Source organism: Trachymyrmex septentrionalis, unplaced genomic scaffold, assembly GCF_001594115.1.
Source record: "Trachymyrmex septentrionalis isolate Tsep2-gDNA-1 unplaced genomic scaffold, Tsep1.0 scaffold60, whole genome shotgun sequence".
Lineage (NCBI taxonomy): Eukaryota > Metazoa > Arthropoda > Insecta > Hymenoptera > Formicidae > Trachymyrmex > Trachymyrmex septentrionalis.
The window spans coordinates 579,837-593,653 of record NW_017305779.1 but is presented as its reverse complement, the minus strand read 5'-3'; the positions used below and the strand labels follow the sequence as shown (position 1 = coordinate 593,653).

Genomic DNA, 13,817 nt, shown 5'->3' with positions numbered 1-13,817 from the left:
ATTAGAATATTGCTGATTTCTGTTCAACGGGTAGAAATACTTTAAAAAGATGTAAAATTGTTACAAATAATTTTTTATCGCTAACTGATGTTAGTCGTAGATAAACCAGAGAATAAGAAGTTGTATTTCCGCTCCATTTAACTCAGTTTTCTCTCTCGCAATAGAGAAAAGAATTTGTCACTGTTGTGCTAGAAAGTCTTGCGTCGTAATCATTGCAGGACAACACGCCGGAATATTTCCTTCGAGAAATTTTCACAGGCGAAAACATTATTAACTCCATGCTTACGTGAAAACCACAATAGTTGGACGAGAAAAAAATACATTTCGGATGCATACACTTGACCCGGATCCACGAACAATCGTGCATTTCGGATTGTGGGACACGAACGTGGTTTCGCTAAAATGCCCTGTCCTTCAACTTCGATCTTTGCATAAAGCTTTTGCACTTTTTTTTACTCCCGAGTCCACTTCAGGCTTTTTCTAATGCTCGACTCGCTTTGATACTGACGTCAAACGTAGTGCATAAATTTCGTTTGAAGTTTTATCATATCAGATGCCGCTGCATTCGAGTGAACTAATAATAACCTAATTTAGAATTCAATCGATATTTCATTTATGTGTATAGATTTTTAGCGTTTGGAAATTTAAATGTTATATAAATATTTTAATATTAAAGCGTTTAGAAATATTGTGATAAAATATGATCATAATATAAGCATATTTTGTGTTCTACTATTTTTTATTTTATTTTTTTGTATATATCTTTTAAATTTAATTTTAGTAAACAATTTTTTTTTCCTCTATATATTTGTGAGATTCTTATTTAATATATATTGAAACAAAACTGATGCCAGGCTTGAATTTCGAATATTCTATGATGTGCAACATGGAATACCTACGTGAGACAAAGTTGCATCCGGAGATAAAAGTGATATTGGACTGAGGAGGATTAAATTTAATTGAAAGCTCGCATTTTATATTTCGCGTTTTCAATCCGTTCGGTAAGCGCTCAAATTGGATCGAACGGCACGATCGAGAGTTTCAAAGTCGGTATTGTCGATATTTTGAAATCGAACGGTAGCATCCTGACACGTGCTGTCCCGCATTAATCAACGATGCGTGTGGATACTCTTAATCCGAAAAAAATGGACCCCGCATGTGGTAACGAAACCACAGCTATCGAACAAACCGCGACCTAAACCATTTAATTAATGTTCATTCCGGGAATCAAAGAGAACCCCACACTCACGGAACGAGGGAATTATTGATTACCACAAGATTAACGCCAATTAAACTCTTTTTTATACTTAAACATAGGTATCTCTGTAATAGTTTCTATATCTATTTGGGAGATTTTTCATCTTCTTTTCAATTCGGACCAATCATTTCTAGTGGAATTCTGTAAATACATATATGGAGAAAATCGAGACATGAATAATATAATACATGAATAAATATTTACTTCATATTTCTCTCCTATGTTTTGTACATTGAATCGAATGAATAATGATACTCATTTGATTCAATATACAAAATAAGGGAGAGAAATATGAAGTAAATATTTAACCTCCAGCTAATGGTAAAATCTATAACACAATTACTGATACTAGGTCTGTAAAGCTTATTTAATTTATTAAAAGGCTAATTAAAAGACAGTAATTTCAAGGAACCAAAATGACATAACTCGTATTAAAAAAAAAATAAATATTAAATATGCTGTAATAATCCAAACAATACTTTAACAGAATAGTCTAAATTTGTAAATGTAACAAAGAAAATTGAGTTTGACAAAGAGATTTATAATTATCTAAATGGGTCCACATATAAACTCGTCAGCTCCGGAAAGTTAAAATATTATATATAACTAATTGTAAGCTTTATATCCTCGCACTTTTTATTCTTGCGGAATAATAATTTTCAATGTAAAACTTTCTTCACTCATCCCGCTTATACATTCGCGAGATCGTGTGACAGAAATTTACGGAATAATACGACTTTGCTGTTAGGTCACTGCTTCTAACATCCAGTTATATTCTATGCAAAAGAGGCAGCAACGTGAGATAAAAGTACTCCGCATTTCTCTCCATCAAAAGAGTATCTTTTAACTCCGATTGTTACTGTTGCGTGGTCAACCAACTTCTGCATCGAGATTACCACTTATATTTGAGCCTCTATAATTAGCCTATTAATTGGTACGCTTTGGTAAACCACAGTTCCCTCCAGAATTTCTGGCTCTATCGCTATTTCGATCAATACGTGGAACTTGTTGAAACCGATATAACTTTAATGAGTTCATATTTCGATAATGTGAACATGCAGAAATGAACCGGATGTGATTGTTTGTGATAATGAAATATGAAAATTGACACTAGAAATTCTATCGTATCTCTTTTTAGCCCGAGAAATTGAATTTTATTGATATTATATTAGTAAGTGCGCAGTAAAAAGTGAAGACATCGAGATACTATTACAGTTTTCTGATACCCGACTCTGTCAATTTTTGTAAACGCGAAGTACTAATGCACATATCCTTCCTCATTCTTGTGGACGACGTCGATTCTGCACATTATTATTCCCATTCAGCGTGTGCGCGGAAGGGATATTTTTAATGTTTATACAGATACTTTATCTCATTATAATTCGCCCACGCGTCCACAGAGCGACTGCGTTAGTTGCTGTAACGATCTTTGCGGCGAGTGAAGGCGAACTTCTCTTCCTCATCCGCTTCCTCATCGTCTTGTTCTCCGTGTTCGCTCCTCTCTGGCGAATTTTTATTCGCTCTTTAGATTACATTTCTGCTATATTTCTTGTTTATTATTTTTTCCCTATATGAGTATCGCACTTATTCTAACACCCACTTGTTCTCGTCACGATTGTTTTTTTAACATATTGAAACATATACCTTGTAAAGGATAACGAACATCATTTATCTAGAATAAATATTTACTTCTTCCTCTTATCAATAATTTAAATCTAACATAAGATAGATGTAGTTGAATGAATTTCTCAATTGATAAAATTAACGTTATTATGTGTTCGAGAAACATGATAGAAAGAAAGAGAAATATCCTAAGTATCCTTTTCATGCGACTTGAGAGCTGAACGCAATTGGTGGGTACTTAGAAACGAGACGGTTCATTTGCATGTCTATAAAGTGGCATACGTGAATACGTACATGAATACATACATGAACGCATGGCTACTTACGTAAATTCGTGTCATCGACCTCGCGTGACTTCCCGTAACTTAGTTTTATTTTTTTTTTCCCCCATTGAGTCTGCATCACAACGATGTCGTCGCGTTGAATTTTATTACGAAATACATTCGTGAAATGATTATATAATTAGAATTTCAAATTTATTATCTTTAAATGTCTAATTAGTCAAGCATAAAATATCTGAAAACTTTGCCTGCTTAAATATTCGGACTGTCAATGTTTGAACTAAACACAGTAATTTTTTGTTTAATATGTATAAGATATTATATGTACGAGTATATATATTTAATGTTATATTATATAAGTATATATATTTACGTATAATTTATGAAAAACATAAATGAAATTACGCCAAACATGCATATTGAATATATGAAATATGATATAATGGTCTTGCACTAATAGCGTTCATAGATTAATCGATGAGACTAAACGATTCAACTGCTGGTGTATCACGGATGAAATACTCCAGCTTGCAAGCGGAAAATAAAGACATTGGTCGCTCATTCGCGAAGGCTACCCGCTGCTAAGGAAATCGATAAATCCGCTGTGGCGATATCGATACTGATGGCTATCCATGTTTTATCGCCCTGCGGATACGCGATCGTCCGGATCTCGATTATGAATTCCCGTCATCTTAATCTCAGCAGGGGTGATAGACTTTCCAAGATATCTTTAGTCGTTTCAACATTTTTTTCTGTGAACAACTTCGTATATTTCCCACGCGTCTTTTCTCTTATTAATCAATTTCGTGAATATTAATTTGTATAGATATTTTGATTTTATATATTAACTTTAATTATATTTTTTTATTTCTATGCACAAATATGTGTATCATTTTAACCTTAACTAAATTATATTAATTTGTGACATTGCGAATTTATACAATACTGCATAATTTTTCTAATTAATATTAATTAATTATTCTTGTAATCTTTCAGAAATTGAGGCTCAAGAAGCTTGCAAATGGTTGAGAGCTGCTGGATTTCCACAGTACGCTCAAATGTACGAAGGTAAGTGCCTTAATGAATGTCAGAAAGACAATACTTTATAGCTTAAGGTCTATTGATTTAAATCAAAATCCTTTGAAATTGCTCTGAAATTAAATGAGTAGGTATATTAAATGGCTAACACAAACTGAAAGGAAGCAATTTCAGATGAAATCTAAATCACTCGGGGCATCCAAGGATTCAAATGTTCCTGGAAGTAGATAATGGGAATTTAAATGGGAGTGGAGGAGGATAACCTTTTGTTATCCTCCAAGTCTCTACTTCCTTGAGAGAGATAAACTACCTAAACCTTCGACAAATTCTAACTCATTCGAAACTACGACGCAACTACAACGATGTTGTCGCACATAAATCCTAGCAAACGTTATCTTAATTGCATGAGATTATCATCGACATAATTTTCACGATATTTCTTTAAGTACTATCTGAGCCATTTGTTTAATCTCACGTAGGCTCTTTGCTTTTTTAAGGCAATCGTTGAAATGCCTGTAGCTCTACTTGTTCTCGAAAAAGAATAGAATTGGAAAAAGCGGCGACATTTTTCAGGACTCTCTTCGAGGAGAAATAGTTGGAGCAGGGGAATTAGAAAATCGTAAGCAAGATTGATAGGCAGTGGTGCTCATTTGAATCTTGCAATTTATAAAAAATAAAATAATAAAATGTATTAAATGTAATAGCAATAAGCAATTCTGAAAACCATTGGCTGAACCGTGACAAATAATCTTGCTTCAATATAAATTAATTCTTTGTGGACTGGCAACTCTATTTGAGGTTATTCCTTTCCATTTTATAAATTATTCGCTCGATTTTTAACTTGGGTGAGGTAATTTAATAATATTTTATTTGAATCTATATATAGTTAAAATTATTAAAATTAAAAATAATGGATTCCCTTGTATGGCGGACAAAATTTAAAAACATATCATTATAAAAAATTCGGTTTTAGAGAATTTTAATTATAAACTAGCATCAAGTTTTAAATTTCGCTTTATTTGAAGTTCATCAGTGCTACGCAAATAGTTAATAGGTATATCTGATTTCCAAACTGATTTTGAACACTGATGAATTTTGTAACACTAGAACTTCCTTCATTGAAGGTTATACCTTTTTGAAATTTGAACTTTCTGAGCTTCAAATTGAGCGATACCTAAAACAACCCGTAGAAAATAAAGTTTTCTTTAAGTTTCTTTGAAGGCTGATGGTCCGCAAAGGATTAATGAATCTTACCATAGGCAGAGTTGTTGGTAGCTATTTTGCAACTGGTCCAACTAAAATATTGCAAAGCAGTTATTCATACAGCAATAGCAATATGATGAGCAAGTTCTTCAGCGCATCGGTGATCACGTAGCGCCAAGACACGGCAGAAGGAGGAGCAGTAACGAGCGGCTCGTGGGCAGACGCGGAGGATCAGGTCGTCGCGCGCGAGAGTCGAGAAAGTAAATTATTAAGGGGGCAGAGCTTGATACCGTATGTGCGCCCGGACATGTTAATACGTCTCATAATGCGGGCCCTTTGTCGCGGCGCCTACCAACAATGCGTTCGTTATTGCAGTACCGGTGCATTGTTGCCGCCGCATTTGCGCCGCCGATGCCTTCTTCTTGCCATGCTATTAGCGAGGTATTGTTTTACGTTTGTAAGTAAGGGGGATCTCGCGGAAGAGTTTAATGTCTGACAGTCAGGCTCGATTTTTAACCATTCTTCGGATCAATTTTCTGACCTTCTTCTCAGTCTGACAGACTCAAGTAATATTTTCTTAGATAAAACGGGACACACCATCGTATTATATACACGTACATCCTGTTACGCTCCTGGGGACCTATGGACCACCCAGTCATCTTGACATTAGAAGCCTTAAAGAATTTTTGAAAGTTTGAAACACAACACCCTTTGTATTTTTATGTTTTCTAAAGAAGCTCCGCTTTCACTTGCTGTGATTAATTATGTCGCGAGAACTTCATAAAAATATGTGGCACAATTAATAAAAAGAAGATAAAAAAAATTTCATCCATCATGATTTACAACGTGTTCTATGTTGCGTTGAATAAAATATCTCAGGGATTTAATGATTTCATTCCACTGGTGATATCCTGGTGACATAAATCTCGTCTTACATTGTGACGCTTAGCCAAGAGGTAAGATCCGCGTAGATGTAAATCAGTGCGGCTAAGCGAAGTGAAAAATTACGCAGACCATTAATCACTCGTCCGACGGCGTCCGGGTGAATATTATTCCCGCATTAGCTCTTGAAATTGAAGAAAGACCTGGAATTACTCGCCGTGCCAAGGACGTTAATGACTGTTGAACACGAGGCATTAGTCCTTTCCCTATGTACACGTGGCTTAATACCGCGCGCGCGACATGCTCTCCTGGTAGATTTGATGGACTCCGTTTGCGTCTCGTACGAACCGTCGTATGCATTATGAAGAAATATATGCCAACGAAATGTCTACGCATCTGCGAGAGATTTTACATCAACTATCCTCGTAATCAAGACAATTTTATTTCTGTAGCAATTTATTCTGCAAAAAAATTATAAAAAGAATATCAGAAAATGTTATCATATCAAATTGCTTTTTATCCTGATGAAGTGAATTGTAATATTTACAAAACACGTTGGCGTTCCAATAATGAATCTGGAGATAACTCGTGAAACGCAGCGAAACTAGCTTCAATATCAGGAAATTTTATTTTAGAACTTATTCCTATAGGACATTTTATTGGGAGATATCGATAATTAAATTGTATAGAAATATTCGGTGAATTTTTTGGAAAATAAAATCTATTTGAAACTTTATTTTATTTGATTTTTATATTTTTGCTGTACTTAAACCAGTAAATAAAAATAGTGACATGATCCAGCGGAAGACGAGATCTAACGTAATCGTGATCTATTATTTAAATGCAATTGATCGGAATTTTTCAATTTGTTTAATAACTTGGTGTCACATATAACTGTAATTTGCAAGTTTAATAAGTTAGCTCCATTATAACTGTAAATTTATGTGCCTCCGGTCACGCCATCGGTACGCAGGCGAGCAAGATACGCGCGTGTTTTCTCACTGCAGCAAAGAATCGGAGTAGCAACGCGCCTTGCATGCGCAAGAAGCGGAAAATAAAATTTCCCGTTGAATGTCAGCGGATCGCGGAGTCCAACTTACAAGTAGCGTCGCATCCAAATGACAGGTTTGATGGATACCTTTCGTGTTCTTGAAATAGTTCAAATAAACATGACGCGATCGCACAAAGCGTAAGAAATTCTCATTTTCCGTGTTAATCACCTTCAGAGAAATGTGTTATTAGTTCATCTCGTCCTGTCATTCTTTTAGATAATTATAAATGTCATAGGATTTTTCTCTTCATTGCGGAACGAAGAGATAAAACAAAATTCTAATAAGTTAATTTGAAAAACTGAAATTTTATATTTTTTCTCATAAGGCTGTATTATAATAAGTTTTTAGTAAAATGAAAAAATTACAAATTTTTCTATATTGTATTTGGAAGTAATACAAAAGTTTCGCCGCAATTTAGAACTTGAATCAAAAATTATTTCAATACGAAGTAGCATTTTTAAAAAATAATTAAAATAAAATAAGAAAATTATTGTTTTAGCTTTTCAAAATTGTATTGTTAAATATTTTATTATTATATATATTATTAAATATTAATCTTATTATAAACTATTTCGTATCCATATAACATTCTTTTTATACGCAAGGTATAAATTTTCTATTTCAGTTACTTTTTATAGAGACATCTGATACATTCTTAATCCTGCAGTTATTTACAATATTGTAGAATACATTTTATATTACCGTGAAAAATTGTAAATAATCCTACGATGTATAACGAAATGTGCGGCATTAATCGCGGCACAGGCGGATTAACGTCGATCACGTAAAGAGTGTCGAGCAAAGGCACTCCTATTTCTATTGTACGAATCGCAGGGAGAGATAGGGACTATTCTGTTTCACGACGATCGTGATTAAACAGATTTACCCGACATACTGTGTGCAGTCACTGCATAAGCCACCGCTATAAGCCGCTGCAACACGGCGTGTCCAACGTCACGTAAAATCTGGACGGAAAATTTTATGCCAGATTACGTCGCGTTAATGCTTCAGCTTTTCGTCACAGTTCAATCGGCGGTGTCCATGTATTCTGACAGGCCTAGTTTTCAGCCAGAAATTAATCGCGCGAAACATACGGCTTATTTGTGTACAAAAATTTTTAATATAAATTTTTTCTGGCAACTTATAATAGAAGTTTCAATACTTTCGATTATTCCTGCAGAGATGATTGATTCACAATATTTGAAAACTTAGGAAACCTATGGATTCGAATTCAATATACTGAGGGATATTCATACATTTAAACATTACATACGCATTTTTAAATAATAACGCGTTTGAGGGAAAACGGAAGTAAGAGATAGTATAATTTCAGAGTAATAAAAAAGAGAGATATAAATAATAATAAGAACAAAATTCATACATGCACATAAATAAAATATATAATATAAATATAAAATATAAAAACGAAAGCTAGAACTTATTTTTGCATATTTCTTTTAATAATAAAAAAAATGTTATGATTATATATAAGTTTCGTGTCGCTACATATGTATTTTTAATATAAAGCAAGCATATATTATAAATGCATACACACACACACATACCATCACACACAAATATAAGTAAAATGCTTATATGAGTCTCTGCCGTTATTAATGCATAAATAATATATTTATAAAATGATAAAATATACAATTTGCAAAAAAAAATAGAATTGTATTTTAATTGTTTGCGAATTATTATATATCGCTTTATAAATATGTTATTTATGCACTATCCGTGGAGGTTAGGCTCCTATTTATACATTTTACTTACAGTTAATTTATTTTTAGAGCAAAAAAACTACTTTTATTTTATGTATACAAATTGATTGATAATATCAGATATTATATTATATTATTCAAATGTTACACACGTTAATATTTCTTGAATTATTAATAGAATAATTATACATATAATTATACATATAATTAGAAATGAAAAAATTATTTATATTCAAAAAATTATCATTAGTAATAACATTTCTGGATTTACCTTTTTAATGTAGCAGACTCGAAAAACTATTTGCAGTTTCAGCATTTTTAAAAATTTATTATATGTGTGTGCGAGATTTTATTTTACGTTATTTAAAATGACATAAATTAGCCATAAAAGTTTCAAGATGAAACGATATATGTTTCTGTCATGAAGAGAGAGACACGCTTTTATATTTCTGCTATGAAGAAAGAGACACGCTGTTTATTTATTATTCTATAAAAGCCAACTTACACACAAAGTTTCCTTCTGGAATTCCTTCTGGATTCGCGGAACACAAAGCTCAAAGAAAACTTTAGATATAAAACATTTTTCAGTTTTATCAGATTTTTCTAGACGAAACGCACGTTCTTTGTTTTACACAATACTGTTGCATTTAAATATAATTAGTAATTAATAGTTTATAAAAATATTTTAATAAAAAAATTTAATTTTTAAAAAATATCTTAGAACTACAGTAGAAAAATGTTCGAGTCTTTTACACTATAGTATTTTGAATTAATTATCATTATGTATTTTTATAAAAGCACTCTTTTATTGAAGATTTAGCTCGCTTATATTCAGCCCATTACATTTAGCTCGTTTATATTCAGCTTCATTACATACACCATTCTTCTCGAATTTCACTCGGCTTTACGTGTGAAAGATTTTGAGTTTTATCTCTTCCGTATCTTCCGTAAATAGAACAATTCTACATTTATAGTGGTTATAGTAGAAATTTATCCACAACCGGGAACGGAGGGTTTACAAAACGATGTGCATTTCGCGTTACGCACAACGATGCGGCTGACAGTGGATGGTTAACGAGAGGCATCCCGAAAAGTCGATTCTCGTATGTTCTCGTGAATCACGCATTGCGTCAACCGCGACAGCGGTGAGACATAAATCGATCGTTACCGTTAAATTCTCCGGTGTACCTTGAACGTACCACCGGCATTGCGCCAACAGCCACGGGTGTCAGGTGGTCGTCTGTTTCGCTTGCGATTGAATTTATAGCACAAGGAAAAGAGAGAGACAGACAGAGAGAGAGAGAGAGAGAGAGAGAGAGAGAGAGAATTTTCTCTCTCCTCTCTTCTCTCTTCCGCGATATACTAAAATAATTTCAATCGAATGCAGACTAAAATTGCACGGGCGTCATCGCGAGGCAACAGTCACGATTCACGAAATCGCGGCGTGTCGGAAGCACGTGCTGCTCTTTCTGCCTTCCTTCTTTCCGAGCCGGCTTTTGGTACGTTGCCAAACGTCGGGGCGTTTCTCCTATTACCTCTTTGTCTTCATCTTATCGTCTTCCTTTTTCTCTTTCGCTGTCTAGCACGGAAGAACATAATCGTCCCAGGCTTTGGGCAAGACAGACTATTCGTCTTTTACCCAGAATCCACCACAGCTGCGGATACAGTGGTCGTTTCAGATGATCGCGACATAATTAATCATTCGAATGGCACGAATAGAATATTTCGAGAAATCATCAACCATCCATTTCGTTGTTTTGTCTTCGCGTTTCAAACTCTTAATTGCGTATCAAATCGAAGAAAATAACTATCTAGATAAATTCCAGCTTTGATTCGACTTTCCGAGATATCGGACAATCTCTCAGATAATTCTCCGCTCGTAATTCCAAATCGGATTTGTGTCACAATGAAAATTAATGAGTATTTAATATCGTACATGAATAATGATAATATCTTTCGAATTGTTGTGAATTAATGATCGTAGACGTCAGGATGGAATATTTCGAAGGACGCGAGCCATAAATAGTTTGTTCAGCGTCTTGTTTTATAGTAATTCACTTAGCTGAGGAATTTTTTCGGCGTGTCCCATGTTCACGTTACCAATTAAGGATAGCATGAAATATTAACTCTCCTCGAGCTAGTACCAAGAGAGAAGCATTTATATATCTGCGAAACACCGCGAAGGCTGATTGCTATGCACAGCTGATCTTCGGCCCGGCTCGGCTCCTCGGATTCTCCTCGGGGTGCAAGCCCGCTTGGAAGGTCGCGCAAATGGTTCCCATAAGGCCTTGGAGAACGTGACATAGAAATATACCTCTCCGGAGGAAAGAGGTTGTTTACGAGATTCCAGCTAGCCATGGGAATATCGGTTGAAACTGGAGCGACAGGTAGTGATAGCTTTGAGCACGAATGGAATCATTTTCGATGCTTTCTGCGTATTTCAGTCTTGCATTTCATCAAAGGTTACATTTATATAATTGGTCAGTGAAAAATTTTTTCAAAAAATATTTTAATGATAAATTTTATTAGTTAGGAACAGTTAGAAAAAGATACATGAAAAGTGATTATACACTGTTAGACACATCAAAGGAACAATAGTAGTAACCCCAATTTCTAAACCTAAATAACATTTTATTATTTTTAACTTCTATGTGTCGAAACGTAAATCTATCTATCTTTGTTAGTAAACAATGTTAAGATAAATAACGTGTTTAAATAATAACAAATTTGAATCAAATTTAATATACTTTTGTGAGCTAAATTATTTAATTCCGTTGTTTTAATTAAATTAACAATATGCTGAATAAGAACAATAACGGCATATAGAAACGATTAAAAATAATTTAAACAGTATAATAATATATTTTTATAATTTAACAGTATAATAATATATTTTAAGGAGGCTTTATATATTATAATATTAATGATATTATAAAAATCATAAATATTTAAAATAAAAATAGTATCTTTTATTTATAATATGTGAATTAGAATATTAGAGAAATTAATTTTATCGGGAGAATATTATTTTATTCATGGCCTTTCTATGCGGAATATAGTATTTTATTTTACATTAATTGTGCTATTGTTCTGATAAAATTACCTAAGCTATTTAGATTAATCACGATTTGTACGTTTGGGTGGATCGCAACCATCACTGGTGACAGGTTGTCTGACTGAGTTGTTTAATAGACGAGGGACTTGTACTTTTGTCGGAAATAAAGCGCAGTCGGACGCCCACACTGCAATAATAATCGCGCAAGCGGAAATACATCGCGAGAGGATCCGACGCAGTGAAACCTTCACCCAGTTACCGTGTATACGTCTTTAGTGCAAAATCGTGAGCAGATCGAAGGAACTAGGGCGCCTAGTTACGTCCGTAACAACAGCTTTGTTTAAATGACCTTTTCACGCCTAGTTTCGCCTCTTCCGCTTTCGTTCCGTTCCTGTTACAGTTACCACGAAGGTCGCATCCTCGATATAGTATTTTTGGAAATATTCGACGAACGGTAGAGAAATTCTCTCAACGAAAAAGTATTTATAACGAGGAATAGAGTTACGTCAGATGAATATAATGCATCGCCATCTCGCAACATTTATTATTCGCCAAAATGTCAAGGGACGCTTTATAATTCTTAATAACGTGCACAATTCTCCAGACTCGTGATTTTTAAAATAAAAATAAATTGTATCAGTGTACGTATACGAAGTATTTCGAAATGTTCATACATTTAACTTATTATTAGATGCTAATGTTGAAAGTTTGAAAATTATTATTTGAAAATTACTGTGTTGCTTCTTTTGTTCAGACAGGAGGTACATTTTGTTGATGGAAAATGATTAATATCTTAAAAAAATTCGATGACTGAAACGTAACTAATTGAACCGGAAATTGTAATCGTTCGAAAGGTCTTCTCGTCAATTATTTCTCTCTGTATCCTCATACATATATATAAGGAGCGCAGAATTACAAGATTGACATCTGATGTAATAAATAATTAAAAGAAAACGCTATTCTGCTAAAACTATGATAAGTATATTTGAATTATACGTTTACCAAAAATGTGAAAGGCTTCTTATTAAATATAAAAAATATTAAGTGAAATAGACTAAGTCATATTTAAATACAAATAAAATAGAAGAAAACGTTTTAGGTCAAAACGATTCTTGGTGCTTTTAGTAATGTTTATTATGTGAATATACAAATGTAATTATTAATTCTATAGACTGCTTCGATTTGACTTAAAACACAATCATAAATTGGAATAATAATCTCTTAATTAAATTAATTGATCGTCGGTTTAATAATAATGTTAATTAACATCTTAAAAACTTGATCAATTAGTAATTAATTGTGAAATTATTATTTTCGTTTATAATTAGATTTTTTAAATTCGACAAATTACTAATTGTAAGCATCAAAATCTGCTTTGCCCGAAAATGGTTTTCTTCTCTCTTATTTGTGTTTAAATATAAAAAGTCCTGAAATTTTTTCAATGATGAACTGAATGAACTTCACATTTAAAGTGATAATCAAGATAAGCGATATACTATATCATGTATCGCGTCGTATCTCAACGTAATCGATTGCTTTTTCTGCAAAGCTCTTCATCGTTTTCAATGAAGAGAGTACAAACAGGCTCCTATCTCGGTTTCATGTGAAAATCATCGCTCGTTTCAGCCGAGTGTCTACGTGACTCGTGTGAATTATAGTGCGATTGATTACACCTCGTCTTTGGCTCTCGCCATAAATCAC

At 33.5% G+C, this 13,817-nt stretch overlaps 1 protein-coding gene across 2 annotated transcripts in view; it reads left to right on the top strand.

Moving 5' to 3' along the window:
- The window catches only part of LOC108752602 (rho GTPase-activating protein 7), a 220,473-nt gene that overhangs the window by 158,676 nt on the left and 47,980 nt on the right, over positions 1–13,817 (top strand). For both annotated transcript variants that reach the window (XM_018493545.1, XM_018493544.1), the window contains exon 8: positions 4,159–4,230. In XM_018493545.1, the coding sequence (XP_018349047.1) occupies positions 4,159–4,230 (72 nt within the window). The remainder of the gene's footprint in view (positions 1–4,158; positions 4,231–13,817) is intronic.